The 17,393-nt window shown below is 51.1% G+C and overlaps 4 protein-coding genes across 4 annotated transcripts; 1 reads left to right on the top strand and 3 right to left on the bottom strand.

Annotated features, from left to right (window-relative positions):
- Positions 1 to 431: 431 nt before the first annotated feature.
- BKA55DRAFT_545676 (uncharacterized protein) lies at positions 432 to 896 on the bottom strand (the record flags this gene model as incomplete). Its single annotated transcript, XM_046190836.1, has 1 exon — positions 432 to 896. The coding sequence occupies one exon, from the start codon at positions 894 to 896 to the stop codon at positions 432 to 434; it is 465 nt and encodes a 154-aa protein (XP_046042837.1).
- A 3,172-nt stretch (positions 897 to 4,068) lies between these two features.
- Positions 4,069 to 4,695, bottom strand: BKA55DRAFT_696909 (uncharacterized protein; the record flags this gene model as incomplete). Its single annotated transcript, XM_046200318.1, has 2 exons — positions 4,069 to 4,223; positions 4,326 to 4,695. 2 exons carry the CDS (start codon positions 4,693 to 4,695, stop codon positions 4,069 to 4,071), a joined length of 525 nt encoding a protein of 174 aa, XP_046042836.1.
- Positions 4,696 to 6,803: 2,108 nt separating this feature from the next.
- On the bottom strand, positions 6,804 to 7,331 carry BKA55DRAFT_584001 (uncharacterized protein). Its single transcript, XM_046194261.1, has 2 exons — positions 7,077 to 7,331; positions 6,804 to 7,027 (listed from the first exon to the last, which is right to left on the bottom strand). Exons 1-2 carry the CDS (start codon positions 7,221 to 7,223, stop codon positions 6,920 to 6,922), a joined length of 255 nt encoding a protein of 84 aa, XP_046042835.1. The 5' UTR covers positions 7,224 to 7,331; the 3' UTR covers positions 6,804 to 6,919.
- A 3,552-nt stretch (positions 7,332 to 10,883) lies between these two features.
- Positions 10,884 to 12,781, top strand: BKA55DRAFT_526549 (uncharacterized protein; the record flags this gene model as incomplete). The annotated part of the gene is made up of 5 exons (XM_046188854.1): positions 10,884 to 11,049; positions 11,128 to 11,241; positions 11,506 to 11,924; positions 11,964 to 12,461; positions 12,659 to 12,781. 5 exons carry the CDS (start codon positions 10,884 to 10,886, stop codon positions 12,779 to 12,781), a joined length of 1,320 nt encoding a protein of 439 aa, XP_046042834.1.
- Between the last annotated feature and the right edge of the window lie 4,612 nt (positions 12,782 to 17,393).

Raw genomic sequence — 17,393 nt, 5'->3', positions numbered from 1 at the left:
CTGTCAATCTTTTATATAGAATTTATCGGGCGGGGGCAGGGCGGTGTCAGCATGGATCCGCGATTCGATAGAAGACGACCAAGGCACACTGGTGGCCCTAGCTCACATGAAGGGGCCCTGCCTGAGCTTTCTCAATGTCAAGATGGGTCAGTCTCACTTCTTCCACATATCAGACTGGTCGAAAACGCCAGGGTTGGTCTCCTGGATTTGAGGACAATGTGAGTATTAATGAGGCAATTTGCGCCGCAGCTAGCTGCATGCATACGTCAGAGTTGTCATCTCTCCTTTACTGATTACAGTGCAGCAGTAACTCCAACGTGTGGGAGAGCATCCTTGATCAGATGAATCAAGTCCTTGGACCTCTGCACGACTAATAATGTCGAGTCGAGGCATTCTCCTCATCGGGCAGAGGATCCAAGATGCCAGAATGTTTAGCGAACGACAGCCATCCCAACATCGCCATGGCCAGGAATGCACCAATGCTCTCGATGTATCTGCTGTTGAGGTTGATCATGACCGCGGGTACTACCTGGTGTCAGCGACCTAACGAGAGTCCCTCCCTTTCCGCTGCCCACCTTTGGATTTGTTTCTTTACCAGGCGGACGACACGTTCTGGCAAACCAGTACAGGAACGATGAGAGGTCGGGGCCTAGTTCCATCTTTATCCCCTGCCTATCTGCCGCCATCCTCAGCTTCATGTTCACAAAGGGTGAACCATTATCGCAGTAGATCATTCTCGACCATCCGAACACAGCAGGCTCTGTTGCTGCCCTTCGACTGACGATGGCTTGATCGGGCCGAGGTAAACCCATTCCCACCATGTCCCAGGGCTCCAGCTTGGTGATGCTCCCTGACGGTGATGCCAGAACACACGATGCTGTCTGCTGACACACCATGCATGTTCTGCAATAGTTCTCGATGTCGCTGGCTCGACTCGGTCACCATTGTCTTCTTCTTAGTCTATCGTTCGTGATAGCCATTGCGAAGTGTCCACATTTGTCGTGCGCCTTCTGCAGGATGAGCGGCATGTCTTTCTCGGCCGCGCAGAGTGCCAGAGATTCTTCGCTCTCCAGATAGTGCGGTTCTCCGTCGACAATTCTGTATCTGAGCATGCGTCACTTCATCAGCCGCCATCGCCCCTCTTCCAAACTGCTCAGACCCTCGAGCAGGGTAGAAACGGTTTCGGTGTATCAGGCCTCATGTTGCCAATGTCCAATGTTTCCTTTTCACGTGTCGGTGATCAAATATTTTCCAGGCGCTCTGCTTCTCGGCAAAATGACGCTTGCCGAAAGTTCTGTTAGAGATGTAACGCCCAAGATTCGTCCGATGCCCATCTTCAGTTCAATTAGGCTTGGCGTCTTCCTTCAGCGCCTCATGTAGCCGTGATATTCCGTCTGTCAGGCGCATCACCTTGCTCCTACACGAACGGTACCTGTATTCGAATTCCTACTCCCCCACGACTTCGATCCAGCGGCTAACCTTGCCGTGAAAGTGACCTCTGTTTGCCATAGAGTCGGTCATTCCCTTGTGATCCGTATAAACTTTCACCGGGTGCGAGGCGTGTTTGATCATCCAGTGGCTTTCTTGTGATCCTCGCACGACTGCAAGCATTTCCCTTTCCGGCATCATGTATTGGAGGTCTGCATCGTTGAAGCACCCCGATATCCACATGATAACTCCTGCGTTCTTGAAATCCTTCGCGGTGCTATCCTCACCTGCTGGGGTATCATCTAGCTGGAGAACTCCGCGTGTTCCGTTCTCTGAGGCGTCGGTCGCGAGGTGGAACTGTTTTGTGGAGTCTGCTCCCGAATTTACGTTATCCTGAATACTGTCGCAAATGCTCTCAAGTGCTGCCGCGGCGTTGCTTTCCGCACTGATGTGTCGCGTTTTGTTTCCCGCCTCAGGACTGATGGTTTCCAGGACCTTGCCTTCATTGCGGAACTCAAAGAAGACTTCTTTTATACGCTGAATGAGATCTGCTGTCCCTGGTATAAACTTTCGCACGAATTGTGTAGTGAGGTGCAGAAGTGGTGCGGGGTGGGTTCTTCGGAGGTGTTTCTTTAATTGCGCGAACTTCTCTCTGCGTTTCTGTGATAGCCTAATTCCCTTTTCATCTACCATGAATCCCAAAGGTTTCATGCTAGACATGCACAGGTTTTTCTTATTCAAGTTCGCAGGCGTCCGGCTCTGTCGTCTGCATGTACAGGCCGTCCCAGCTGGTATACTGCAGGTCACCGTCGTCAAACTCTAGAGTTCGCTGCGGTGCCTCCTCCTCCTCTGTTCTCCGCCAGCCGTCGCCAGCACCAACCATGCCGACCTTCCGCAGCGTTCTCTCGTCTACTCCCGGAGTGTCTTGAGCCTTCCAGCTTGCAACCTCAGGTATGCCTGTATTTTCTGCCTGTCTTTTCTTTCGGCGTATTATGCCGGCGCGCAAGATTTCAGCGAGCGGTGTCTCAGGTCACTCCACATCACTTCGCCCGTCGTCGTCGCTTATGCCCAGGTCAGCGTCGTGTGTCCAGGTGTTCTCCCCGCTTTCCTGCTTGTCTATCGGTTCCAATGACATGGAAGTGTCAACTGTCCGGGCGTGCTATTCGTCTGCTCGCTCCCAATCTGGGCAAGCTTGTCTGAGTCTTCCGTGTCTGTACTCCCTGGCCACGACTTCCCAGATGGAGGTGGTGTCGAGTTCGTCTGCGATGTTTGATCCATGAGCCCCACTCGTCGCTCAGCTTCGGTTGTCGATCTCTTTTCTCGCGTTGATGATTCGGCATTTGGGAGAGGCATCCCGTCAGTGGGTGATTTGGTTTATGTCAAGTTTGGGTTTTGCTCTTTGGAGTGAGGTGATTCAACTCCTGCGGCCTGCGGCAGCTTCGATGATGGTGAACAGGTTTCGGTTTGCTCGTGTCGTGGCTCTCAGGAGTCGCTCTTTCTCGCGCCTGGTGTTCGCTCAGCCTCCGCGCGCTCCGGGATCGGTGAAAGAGGTTTGAGCGCTGTATTTGGGCGTAAAGGAGAAGAAAATATCAGATTGCGAAAGTCGAAATTTGTGTAATCTGCAACGTTTGCGGCGATAGCCACGCGCGCCAAGCCAGCGCGGTCGAATGATGTTTTCGTGATGTTGTTGGAGAAAGGTTCTTCCGCTGGAACTTAGGCCTGATAGCGGGGTAGTTTAGCGATCTCGTCTCACACTGCACTCTGGCGTCGCATCGAGCCCAAAACATGGTTCTCTGAATGCATCACAAAATTTTCACTCGCATGTGAAGATAAACTAAAAAAGGTTCCTGGTTTTCTTGGTTTGATACTTGACTACCTGCTTTATGGATTCTCCTGTACGAGTAGAATCCCTAGGTGGCTATTCCGATTCCGACCACTGCATCGTCACAGCTTCACGGATGGTGGCTCATCATTTCCCGAAAGATGATACGCGTCTGTCGCCTGTTCAATGGCGTCATAATTCAGCCAGAATGACCTCTATCTCAGCATTAATCTCAGTTACATCATCCAAATAGATGGGCCCCTCTTCTTCTAGCTCTGCTAGGCCTTGGGGTCCCTCGCTCTCGTCCTTGCGATGGTTGTTGATTGCCTGGAAGTGTTTGGGTGATGGTGAGATGTCAAGGAAGGCTGCCCCTTGAAGCCGATAAAATCCAACTTCCGCTTGTCGTAATGTTCAACCGCCTTGACGCGTCTCAGCCATGGTCGGCCAACGAGGAGGTCCCAATCTTCATAACCTTTCATGACATATGTGGTCAGATGGCATATGATGTTGGCTACCACGACTTCCCCTGGCCTTGCGCGACCTCATTGTTTGCCAGGCAAATAGGCTCTGTGCGAGCCAGCAGGACAGGACCTCAGTTCAGATCTATTGAAGAAGCTTTGGTCGACCAAGTTGACGGCCAAGCCGCCGTTCAGCAAGATGGCATCGGTGTAGTGTCCTGACAAATATTCTGCCAAGTAGCCCAAGGTGTCCGGCACTGCCTCCTCCGGAGCGGCTGTATCTTTGTAGCTCACCAGATACCCAGACGTTCCGGAGTGTGCCGGACTGTAGCATCCCGATCTCATCCCCGAGCTTCCTCCTCACGCCCAGCGCTGAGTTCCGGTTCCAGTATTTCTCTGAAGGGTGCCAGCATGTACACCAGTGCTTCTCTGCTCTTGATCGTACTCGCTCTTCGGCTCATTCTTGTTTGTCGCACACGCCGTCGCGTTCATCATCCGTCGATGCGCAGGAGCCTCTGTCATTTGTCAGAACCGTCTGTCGGAAGGTTGAGTTTACTGCGGGGTGAACGCACACCAATGCCTTCCTGCTAGAGCTGCCAACCAGGGCCTTGAGTAACCCTCGCCAGGTGTCGCTTCAGGCCGGCTCTCACTCGGCAACCAAGGCTTGGAGTAGTCAGCCTCCACATGCGTGAAGCCCGTCCCGTCGAAGCGCAGCATTGTGTTCAGAGCAAGTTGCTGAGGTGGAGTCAGTCGAACGCCAGCCTGTCTCATCATGGTGGTCTTTGCAGTTGTCATCGTGCTCGTCCATTCATCTGCACCGTTCTCTCGGCACGTAATCTTTCGTTCTTCTCGTTGAAGTGTCCTCATCCTTCCCTTTTGAGCATCCCCAAGAATGGTGGTCCCATTGCCCGCAGCGGAAGCACCAGTCGTAGTCAGGGTCGCGTGGTTGTGTCGTCTGTGGAACTCTGCTGGAGCCTTGTCCGGCATCATTGTCGGAGCCGCCAACTCCAGTTCAACCTTGGGTCTGTTGTCGCGTATATGGTGTTTCGATTATCGTTGCTGAAGTAGCGATTACCGTTTCCCGCTGCTGGCAGCATGGTTTCGGCCAGGTCTGATGTGAGCCGTACTATCTCTTGATTCGAGTCGATCAGCAGCATCGTCATGTCCCGCTGCCCTGTCTAGCTGTCCTCTTCCCCGAAAGCCTTCAGAGGTTCCGAATCTGCTCCACGTTAATCCCAAATGACATTTCTCACCTCGTCGAAAGTGAGAGATGGGTCTATGAAGACGTTGTCACGCTTGGCTCCTGTGCAGAGCCTATTCTGGACTCTTTCTGGCAGGCGCTTGCCGTTATCGCCCGTAATTCATGCGGAGAACGAAACCCGTCAGCAAAATTTGCCGAAAGTTTGGTGGCATTCTAGAAAAGTTTGCAGTGGCTAATCTTTTTTTCGGGCTAGTTAAGGAGCCTCAGCTATTAGAGCGCCGTCTTTTACTGTTTTCGGCTTGCTGAACTTCTCCTCAAACAGGAGGATGATCTTTTGGAAGGTTTTGTCTCCAAGCCTCTCTTCTTCAAACCACTGAACCGCGTGTCCCCTCAAGTACTCGCGGAAAGTTTGTAACAGAAAGGTGTTTGGAGTTCGGCTTGCTCCGGGAGCTTCAAATCCGGATTTTCATGCTCAAACACTTTCCTCACGTACGTGATGTAGATTCTCGGTTTGCATCTTCCAGCTTCACCGAGAAGAACATCTCACCTCGCGTCATACTCATTGTGCCTAGAGATGTCTCCGTCGAGGAGATATACAACTCAGCCTGCTTCTCAATGATCTCCCCAGAGTCAAATGGTTAAAGGTGATGAGTGAGCGTAGTGCAAGGTTCGTAGGATGGTGAGTGATGATGAAGGATGAAGGTTCAGAGTTTGTCGAGCGGGGTTATCGTGATCTTCGTATTCATGCCGACCTGCTGCAGCATAACTTCCTGCTCGCCGCCAAAACCTGGCAGGAGTTGCCCCCTGTGCACCACGTCAAGTGTCGCTTACCACCCCCCTCGTCGTCTCCTTCGCGCGATGTGCACAATACGCAATCTCTTGCTCGGCTGTCCTCGATCTGTTGTTATTGTCGTGCCTTCCGTTGCCCTCGGCCGAAACCCGTAAAAACTCTGCTCCTCGCCTCACGTTTCATGGGGTTGCCAGCCTCGTCCAGCTGCTCTCAGCGCGTCGTGTCCAAGCGTTCCCCTCGCTCAGTCAACTGCGAAATTCGGTTCCTCACGGTGTTTCCGTTCCCATTGCCGGATTATCAGTGATCTGTCGATGCTTTTGTGCGTAGAAGCTCGTAGTTGATGCTTCGGTCTTCCGAGTGCTTTGTTCAGCTCCTTGTCGGGTTCCGCTGCCTCTGGAGCCTTCCGTACCGCAGCGCAGGAGGTTCGGTAACGGGCTTGGGACAGGCTATTGACACTGAAGTGTCGAGGTTTCTCTGAGATCTGGTCTCGCAGTCCCAGGGATGGTGTTCTGGTAAAACTGTTTTCCGCCGTAGCGTGCTCTCTCCGCGACGCGTCGCGTGCTTACGATCCCGAGAGCCCATAGTATATGTCGGAGGAGGCTTCTCAGTGTTCCATTGCACAACTACCGCCCAAAGTAGTCACCTGGTCCTCCTCTCAATCTAGCGGCAGATCTCCTGCCTATATCCTGGGTACTGCCGAAGGCACGCTGCTTCGAATGTGATCCGCAAGATCAACAAACAAAATGTTCCGCTTTGCCAAAGCCTTCGTCGGGCAAGACAATCCACTCGGCCTGATGTCGAGCAGACTGCCAATGACATGGGAGCAATTGATCTTGTCGTCTATTCCTCGAAAAGACTTTACCAGCCACTGCCTCTCTATCATGTCCTGTTCAATATGCCAACCGCGCATCTCGTCTTTACGGCGAGTATCCTCCCAGGCCGTCACCTCAAGCCGAAGCTGAGCGATCTCCTGCTTGCATCCTTCCATTCTCTCATTATAATTTTTCATCGCCCGAATCATGCTGGTGCGATCGAGGGCCATTTCGTCATCGTGCTGCTCGAAGAACGCCTTGCCGTCCTCGACGGAGGTCTTGTGGAAGTTGGAGCTCTTGGTGGCGAGGGTCGCGATGGTGTTTCCGAAGGAGGCCTGAGACAGGGACTCTCGATTCATGGAGATGCGGGTAATGAGTTCATCGATCCTGATGCTGTAGCTCAAAGCTTCATTTTCTCTCTCCACGAGGGCGGAGCGGATCGGATCTAGGGAGACGAGCGATCGTGTGCGGGAATTGGACCGGCCGTGCTGAGGTGGAGACTGGCGCAACAGCTACCTATGAACAAAAATCAGTGATGAGATGAGTGTTGGTGATGCCAACGTACAAGAGCCGAGAAGTTGCGTGGTGCTGCAGCGACGGCAGCTTGGGTTGTTGAGCATAAAGCTGCTTCCACCTTCAGAATCGACAGTCTGGGCACGATTAGGAGCTGGAACAGAGAGAAGTGGCGAGGCAACGCGTCTGCCAAGCGCATTCTCGCTGGACGCTTCAGACTCAGACCAAACTGGAGAGCTTGAGTTGAAGGACGGAGTTCATCACGAGAATCTTCTTTATCGCTGTTGACCGCGTGACCACTTCCAGGATCATGATTCGCAGTATCGGTTCCGTGTCGCGGCTGTCGATGCGTAAGAGCCCTCTCCCTAACCCGACATACTGTGCATCGTCGACTTTCAACCGTGAATTGTCCTGGTCGCGATAACAAGCACTTTTGAGGAGATGCTGGCGGATTTGCCTGCTTGTGCACGCGGTGGCGGCTTCATTGGCGTCGGCTTTATCGGCGTCAAAAGTCTTCAGAGGCTTAACGGCAGCCACTATGAGGTGTCCTAGGTCAAGTAGCAGTTCCAGAGTTGCTTGGGCGACGTCCAACGACAATTTCCTAAGGCTATTGGGCTGTGACATGGTGCTACCGTGAGCACTCATAATGATGTGCTTCGTTGTGTTTTCAGTCGCGTTCTAGAGGTTTAGGGACCAGACGCGTCGTTGGGAACGTCGGAAACTCGAGTCGGTGATGCCGTAGCGGAGTTTTCGGTGTTGGAGGATTCCATCTCGTGTATTGCGGAAACTACGCAAGCTATGTGTACGCGTTGGGGTGTCGATTGATTGAGGCGAGTTCAGTTTGTGCTGGAGGCTGTTGGTGTTGGGGAGCGATGACGGATACCTTAGGTTTAGTCTGCTGACGTATGATGCAAAGCCGCCCCATGACATGAGATTCAATGAACTCAACACAGGATTTTGCTTGGCCATGCCAGCCACAGACTTCTAAAAGGTGCCATATAAGATGAAGAGATAGATTGGGACCCATTGGTTATGGATTTTCTCGTTGACATACCCTACACGCCCATCGCCGGTCTTCACGACCAGTGACAGAACACATGCATGTTCTTCTGTCTTGTTTCAGGAGGATTGAATCCATTGATTAGTAGACTCCGAACAGCAGCTGGTCTACCGTGCAGCACTTTCCTGCACTCTGGGAGAGACTAGATCGACTTCTGTCCGATGATAGGCAGTCAAATGAATCATCGGCATGTAAATTGTATGGGGCATACAGAATCGCTTTATTAATCAGATCTAGAAACCATAAGTTGTTCAAATCGCGAAAAAGTCCAGGTATGCCATCTCTTGTCTTGATGATCTCGCTAATCTTGTTGGCTGGGATTTTTGGTCCCTGATCCTCGACAAGGATCGCACTGCTAGCTAGTGTCGTCGGATGACTAAGTAATGGTTGATTGCCAGAGCAGAACGCGATACGCAACACGCATCGCGCAACGTGTCCCCCCCAAATCACTCGACACGCAACATGTACGTCTGTTTGCGCAGTTAAGCTTAGCCACACTTCTTTCTCTTCAAACACATTGCCTCGACAAACAGAGCACTCTCCTTTCTGCCAGCGTTTCCTCTGGTCCCGCGCTCAAACATTCACGCGCCTAGACTCCGGTCTCATCTCCGAGGCAAATGATACGCATGGCTCTCCCGCCTCGTTTCTCCCCATAGCCATACCAATTCGACAGAGCACCTTGGCATCTTACTGTATAGCATGAGCCGACCACAGCCGAGGCGCAACCTAAGCAAAGCAGGACACTCAATGTCACCGTGATCAACTTGCATCACCCCGCCAGTCTGGCATCGCCTGCCGCCAGCTCGAAAAGCAGTGACCAGTTCCAGGTCAGGTAGATCGTCCGCATCGAGTCGCCGACCAAGACCATTACCATCCCGCCGAACGTCACGTACGTGAATACCCTTCTTTGTCTGCCACTCCTCCTACTCAACGCGTGGTTGAGCATGGCATAAAAAAAGCGACATGGCATCATGGTATCAAGGATGGGATATCCCAAAACCTCTCTTGCTTCTTTCCTTAGTCACAGTGTCTCGAGGTCTGACTGAAGCTGCTTTCGGGTCGACCACGCCATGAAGCTTTCGTCGTCGGCACACCAAGCGTCAATCCAGTCACGAACGTCGACCAGACGATGAGAGCTCGGATGCGAGCAGGTATCGTCCAAACCGCGACAGACGGGAAGTGGCCTCCGGGAAGAGGCCATCGTGGATGGAGAGAAAGACAATCATCGTGCCACGTCAAGAGGTGCGGATGCTCGCCTCTGTGTCCGTTTCCAAGTGGCCTCGTCTATATCACTCTTGTGGCGAAGTGTAAACTACCGACGTGTAGCGGACGCCAGAGTGTGTATACCTACCGAGTATGACACCATGGTTCCGCATAGGCACAGCGGACTGGGATGACTGGAATCTCGCGACGTACATTTAGACTTAGCGATATGTTCCGCGTTCTACAAGCAACACGTTCACTTGGGACCAGCGACCCATTCACGCACTGACAAGCTTACCCTATTGCTGGGACTCAGCCAAACTCGATACCAAGTCTATCCTGTGACTTGAAGGCACTACAAATTCAACTGTAGGCAACCAACCGAACATGGTCAGGACTGACCTCTTTCAACCAGCTTTTGTCCTCCATCAGGGTCGATACCCCAACAAAGACTGACTTGGACTCTTGTTCTTGGCACTCCCATACCAGCCAAAAATGAGCTATGAGCATCATCCTCCGTACGTTGTGCTGAGCCTCCAAGCAGTTGAAACAAGACGCCTAAGCATTTATCCGACATCCTGTCTTTGGTCTTTCTCTCCTTCCTGTGCGGACCCAAAGATTCACCCGTCAATGGAGCTAGATGCCAGTAGCCTTCCCTTGACAGACTAGTATACAATAGGCTTGACTAGCTTTCTTGCATTGCTAGCCCTGCGGCGTATCATACAAATCATCCTTAGTTGCATCTGCCCACCGTCTTTACTTGTCTACAGGCTCTCCAACTGCGGTCGTCCGAGAAGAAGAAATTCGCACTGGGCCGTGACATATTTGGCCTATAGAGGTCCCTTCCGTCATAGAAGTAGCGTAGACATCATCACCCGGGCTCATCTCCTCATGAGATAGTACTGTTCGTTCACCGCTTCGCAGCAGAATGGTTGGGCTTCACCATATGGCGCCACATTCCGACCCAAACATCCTTTCCTAGTATCTTTCTCTACATATAACTATCGTCGATGCTGTGCCTTGCAGACCGCTGCTCTAGCTTTCGCCAAATTGTTGCTCTGGGGTTGGTATCTATGGCAGTTGTCTCTTTATGCTCTAGGAAGCCAATGCAACACCTTTGAGAACTTATGATAGGAGATGATACGCAAGTCAAGGTTTTAGATCTAGTCCGTAGCTCAGACATGCTGTGACACTTGCCGCCAGCCCTGATTTTGCTATAGAACCTAAGAGTCTGTTTTGCGGGCCAAAACTTTACAACCAGTATTACTGCATGACCAAACTTCGAGATGATGGGGGGCTGATAGGAGAAGATCGCCGCTGACGTAGCTAGCGTGGGCCATCTGCCTGGATACGTGCATACGATTCGTCGCCAAAAGATCCATGCTGGCCTATGCTCTGATGCAGTCTCGGCATTTTCTGTGAAACGATGCTCCGCATGGGCGGAGAAAGAATGACCCTTCATCCCCTTATTACTGATAGCTAACCCTGAACACCCAGGTTTGCATTTTTGCCTGGTCAAGTATTGGAGGCAACCAGTAAAGAAGAAAAAAAGACAACGCTATTCCATTCGTCTCAGTTACCTGCCAAAAATTCGACATGGAGTCACGCAGTATCCGAGCTGCCTTACCGGCATTCGTGCTTTTGTTCCTGCTAAGTTTGGTCGAACTGATCAACGACACCACGGTATCAGCACGTAATCCGCACTGGCGACCTGGATTTTGGGATGCCGGTACCGCAAGAGTGATCGTGACACAAGTATCCAGTATGTTCAACCCTTCATACCCAGCGCAACTTCACTTTTTTCCCTAGCCTTAGCCAGCTGTTCTAAATAAAGGGCTAGATATGTCAAGCGCCTACATACTCGCCTCCTCTCTCCGCACACTGTCGCCCCATGAGGCCATCAGATTGAATATTGGGAGCATTCTTCTTGCAACTATTGCCACATATTCAAGCTGTAAGGCTGCTACCCGTGCCATTCCCCCCTCGGTCAATGTTGACAAGAGCAGCGTATTTCCTTCCTACCTGGACGTACTTGAATGCTGTGGTTGGCCCACTAGCAAAATTCTTGGGCGGAGGTTCTCACGCTTCAAAGTTCCTCACTCTCACTGTGCTCCATAGTCGGAACACTCCTTGCGCTCGGTATCGTCCCTTCTCGTTCTCTATAGCGTCATCAAGAAATACTAACCGTCTCCTAGAACAATATACTCTTATATGACAGGTTTCATTACTGTCCTGGCCCAACTTCTCGGTCCCATTCTGGTCGCTAGACTCTCACGGCGCAGTTCCCACTGGCCTGAACTTATGGCCGGAATTTTGTGTCTTACTGCAGGTGGCATCGCTATGTTCCTCGACAGCACGAACTACGCTACACAAGAGCTGAGCCAAGATGAGTGTGGTTCTGTCACAGATACCTTGTTGTCCAGCAGGCGGTATTCTCACGAAGGTAGCAGCCATCCAGATGATGGGGTTGTATCTCCCGTGGGGCTTCTGAAGATATGCCTGGGTCTTAAGGCGCCCCCGAGAGAGAAAGTCCTGGCGTTTACCCCTTGGATCTTTTTCTTCATTGCTATTTCTCAAGCATCTCGGCCCCTTTTTGCAACATATGCACAGCTAAGATGCGGTTTGAGTCCTACAGAGGTACGTACACTCCTCTTTTAATGTCGTATTTCCAATCAGCGAACTTACCTTGCAGCCAAGGCCGACAATTTATGGCTTCTTAGAAGCGAGATAAGCCTGTTCATCTTCGGCGTCCTCTTACCCTGCCTGATTTCTATGGAAGGGCATACGAGGTTATTTTCCAACATCAATTTAACTATCGGTAGATACAGTGTGATCTTGATGGCCTTGGGCGCGATCATGATCAGTGTATCAGACTCATCGCTTTCCATTACCATCGGTTCGTGTTTTCTAGACTTCTTAAACAATCTTATTGACGACAATGAAGGCCTTAGTATCAATACCTTTGGCGTATCATCAAACCTCAGTCTGCTTTGCTTCATAGCCAACCGTCTCCCGGGCTCTGCGGTAGGGCCTGTCCTGATGTCCTTCGCACTATCCGAGAGCGTGGGATCATTGGTCGGTATTGTGATTATCTATCCAACTTACCAATGGAGCATAGACGAAAAAACGCCATTCTATGCTGGGAGTCTCCTTTACGTCTTTTGCGGCGTGAGTGTCGATCTTTACCATAATTACATATCCTCGTGTACTCACTGGACGACCAAGTTAAACTACGCCGCCATCGCTGCAGTAATTTGGCGTTTCTTTGGGAAATCACATCAACAGGAAACTGAAGCTTGATTATCGAAGTATGGCTGACCTTCCCCATTCCTAACACATGGGCACTGATAGACTGTTTGAGTCCCAGTTAGTCACGACGTTTGTGCGAACATGTAGTGAAATACTACAGTGCATCCGTGCTGGTTGATGGTAAGCTGAGACGTATAGATGACTACATCTTTGCACATGCAACGAATTCTGGAAGGTCAAAGTAACAAGGTTCTAAACTCTCCGTTTGTTGTACGAAGCTCGAAGTTTTCGTCCTTGGAATCGTATCCACGGTTGATTGTGATATCGGCGGAGTTGCGCGTTTAGTGATGTGAATCAAGAGGAGGGATTGGCTTTTGAACAGCCATACTCGTTTTGCCAAGGAACTACCAGATAATCTTAAGAAGTAAAAGAGTAAGGATTAGGGGCTGACTTTGATAGCACAAACTCATTTTCACAAAATACATTATTTCTGTCAGGAAAGCCTAACGATTCTGTGCACTAGGCAACATGTAGGAGTCACAGAGGCACCAGGCTTTGGCCGTTGTTCAAACTGCCTTAGGTGTACTACTATAGGGCCAACTGCCCGCTGATTATCTGCAAACGTCATTCAGGCTCCCCTGTAGACCCACTGCATAAAGCTAAGACTCATCGGCGGCCTTGGCCTTAGGACCTAGAATTTCTCTGTCGCTACATATTCTCCGCCTGTTGACCCCTGACACAGTAAGGTGATATCACTTACTGGCAAGGGCTATGCATATGCCACTCCCGAACTTGCGCGCATGAACGCTCCACGGAATTTTCACTGCCGACCTTTTCTTAGTTGCAGTGTTTCAAGGCAAGCGGAAGGATTGGTGGAGCTGTTAAGGTGGCCAAGCCGAGGCTCTCACCGGTAGCGTCATTCCTCAAGCAAGATGCAGACATTTGCATCCCTGTGAACTTATCCGCTTTTAAAAATTTCCTAGTTAGGATGTCTAGGGTCTGCTCGGCCAATTATATCAACCGTACTGACAGTGGCGAGCCGGGGCTGATGATTGATCTTTCCATGACTAACTTTACTAGCGCAGCCATGGTGTTCGAAATATGGGGTGCTTGTCTCTAATGCCGCGTGCAGGATAAGCGACCTGTGGGCCTTTGAGACTCTGTTGGAGATGCTGGTCGACCCTGAACTTTTTGTTATTATCCAACACCTGTTGGGTGATCAAAGGCTCTTTTGTCTTGTCTTAAGAAAGAAAGGAACACGATAGACTATATTGGTGGGAGCGAGTATGCCCTCTATTAGACATGTATCGCCTCTTTAATCAAGGTCGATGCTGAAGTAGAAGTATTGATACCAGTATCATCTATGTCGCCATGCTTGTGAATAATCCTATGATCGCCTGCGCTCCTACCCTTTGCACTCAATAGCCGGCATATGACGAAACCGTATTACACCCATATATCCAGACATTGGAGGCGTAGTCAACCACCGGAGCTACGATGGCTGTAAAAGGCTGTCTGGTTGTACAAGGAGCCACCACTGTCAGTCGTTTCAACTCTATCACCTTTGCGATGTTCTGCTTGTGTATCGCGTGAGATGTATGATCGCCATCTTCTCAGCTTCAACTGTTTCGCCGCTGCGTCTCTCCCAGTCGAGAGCTTTGTCAATTATCGCTTATATCCCTCCCCGGTTGCTCTGGGCCATTGGTCCAGATACCCAAGCAATGTAGGCGTCCGCGAACGCGATGGCTCCACCATTCCCGTCGATCTGGGTTTGCACCAGATCTGCATTGAAGAACAGAGACGGCATCGCGACAAAGGAGATCCTTGCGGGAGTCCTTCTTATGGTAGCAGTCTGCTCTCGGAACTTTGACCATTGATCATAATGGTTGCAGTCCGCTCTGAGCAAAATGCATCAACCCATCGCAGGAGGCCATTTAGAATCCCTCTTGCCTCCATACGCTGCAATGGTCTCAAGTTGAATACGCCGTTGTACACTCCCTTCGCTTCGAAACTGATAAGACTCACAACATGACCACCCTGAGAGGCTTTGTTCTTGTAGAAATACGAGGGCTTATTCTGCTGATCGTTGCTTGCGCGAGCCAATGTGATCGGGAGGAGCCTGTGAGCTTCTACAGCGTAGGGGACTTTCTCAGCCACAACGGACTCCAACACCTTGTCCAACGTGGCTAGAAGCGAGATCGGTCTCCAGGCTTTCGCGATCGTATGGTCGTCTTTACCTAGCTTCTTGGGCGGTAAATGATATGGGCATGCCTCCAGTGTTTCGGTATCATGTCTCCCTCTAATGATGCTTGGAAGATGCTGAGGATATCGTGCTTCACCAACGGCCAGTCCTGCTTCCAGACGATCGCGGGTAGTTTGTCTTCTGTTGGCGGCTCTCACGACTTTGTCTTACACAGTCGACGCTCTACGTCTTCTACAGACAATTTCGGCATCACTAGTGGAGCTCTCTGTTGCCTGGATCCTTCATCGTCGACATTGTCTGGCAGTGGGGGAAAGAACTTGGCTAGAAGTTCTTCGGCTTGTTCTCGATGATTCGCCGCTTTCATTCCGTCTTCTCTCGTGAGCTGTGCAGTTATCGAAAAGCTCTCTTGTCTTTAGATTTCGGATATTTAGCCGCCTTCCAGATGTTATCGTTGTCCGCTAGGAAATCCTTGCAATGGTTCATCTTGCGTTATCGGATGGCATCGCGATGTTCCTTCCCCGCCGCGGTTCCTAACCCTCGAAGTTTCAGGAGTTCTGACCAACACATCTTGCGGCTCGCGCCCTGTTCCTGCAGTATGTGCAAACATATCGCAGCTGGGTGAGATCGTCGGTCCGCCGCCTTTTTGCGTATAGGGTGGTTCGACTCTAGGTGTCAAGGCCTAGGCGACTTCCGAAACCGTCAACATCAATTTGTTCGTCTTCTGCTGTACCCTGTTTCTCATCAGTTTATCGCTTACTGTATCCACAATCCTATTATTAATATCCTTCTTGGATGCATTAGTAAACAGGAGTCTTTCGTCCTGTTTCGACGCAGGAACTGAGATGTCGAACACTGTCTCTATCATGCGATGATCTGATCCTTGCCCCGTACCATGTATCGCACCTTTGATACGTGCGTCCGCAAGCTGCCCGGAAGACTGAACCAGGTCCATGTTTCCCACAGTCTCCGCTTTCCCATGTCTTTGCGCCTCGCTGGGGAAGGCCTTGAAGCATGAATCCGTTCATCAAGTCGATAATCCATCACGCCCTATTTTGCCACCGATGCATCGTCTCCTCCCTTCACCTGGTCGTGCCGGTTGAAGTCACGGGTAATCACCCCATCCACCGCCCTTCCTGGCCTTCGCCTCACGTCAGTGATAGCCCTGCCAAGCTTTCTGCACATGTCCTGTAGAGTTTGGGCATCTCCACCGGGTATGTAGACAGACGCCATGAAGACCAGACGCTCTGGCAGGCGATTGACCGTCGCAGTCACGTCTAAGGACTCTACTGACACCTGCTCTGCCTTCACCTCTTTTTTCACCCAAAGCAATACTCATCAGTACCATCTTGAGCCACCCGTGATGTCCCATTGGCACCGTTAGCAGCTTTCCTTGGATCTTTCGTGCTTGAGGTTTTTGGATGGCCAGCACTGCTGCATCCCAAATATCCTTGTAGTTTATCCGCCTCTCGTGTGCCAGTCCTTTCATCCTCACATTCAGCTCAAACAATCGGAACAAGTTATTCATACTATGTTGGATAGAACTTCTGATAGGTTCTTCTGTGTGACTCATGAAAGCCGCCGCATGGGACACATCTTGGCGATCATTTCCGTGCATCTGCTATGAAGGTAATCTTGTGCACACTTGCCGCAGACTTGAGGTCGATCCAACTGATACATTATCGTTCGTGATCTGTGGGCAGTTATAGCATTGTTTTACCCAGTCGCGACGTTCAAGCACTCTTGCGGTGCCAACTCTCGTCCAGCCACTGGAGTCCTTGGCCGATAAATTCTTTGGCTTCGGGTCGCTTGAAGCATACGACCATGGAACCGTACAACTTGAGATCGCTTCGCCTGCTGAGCCATGCTAATCTCGCTAACTTGTGTCATCCCCTCGGCCAAGAGTCTCGGCGTCTTCTACTCGAAATTCGTTGATCTCGTTCGGTATCGCATTGCGGCTGACAGTGTCCACTTCAATCGGGGAAAGACCGTCTCGTAGGACGCGGGTTCCGGTGTCCTTTGGGTTCTTAAGTACGGCTCGACATCGTCCCATGGAATTATCCAGTTCGGCCCGGGTTTGATTCTCCACTGTCGCTCAGATCGTCCCGGCCAAGCGTCTGGTATCGTCATCTCGTATTCGCGAAACATGAATCGTGCAGTGGAGCGTGTCAACCGTGGGGACGAGAGGATCGGTCGAGGTCGCGGTTTGGGGAGTGGCTTGAGGCATACATGTCGAGGGTCATGTAACGGCATTATATGATCGTTAGGATTCCTCCGTTGCAGTCATCGCGATGGTTTTGAGCTGCTCATGGACCAGCTATTATTCTTCGGTCATCTGTTCCTCCATCTCGTCCATTGTCTCTTCATATTTTGCAACAGCTTAGGGTTAGCTTCCGACAATCCCTCGTTTTTTTCCATCTGGCTCTTTAACGCTTCCTGCAATCTTCAAGTCTATCCGCGGCTCTCCGTGAAATTTAGCGACTTCTGCAGCATTGCCCTTCTATCGCTGCTACTGCTGTTGCCACTACTCTTGTAGGCTTCGGTCGGTACATTTCGCGTCCTCTTCCGGGTAGGCATTTGAATTTCTATCGCATCATCTTTTAATTGTCGCGTGGTGTCTCGTCTTTGCTCGTCGGTGTCACCAATCGTCGCGATCG

Source organism: Fusarium redolens (genome assembly GCF_020744475.1).
Source record: "Fusarium redolens strain MPI-CAGE-AT-0023 chromosome Unknown BKA55scaffold_24, whole genome shotgun sequence".
NCBI lineage: Eukaryota > Fungi > Ascomycota > Sordariomycetes > Hypocreales > Nectriaceae > Fusarium > Fusarium redolens.
Note: the sequence above shows the minus strand (reverse complement) of the source record. Positions and strands in the feature narration are given on the sequence as shown.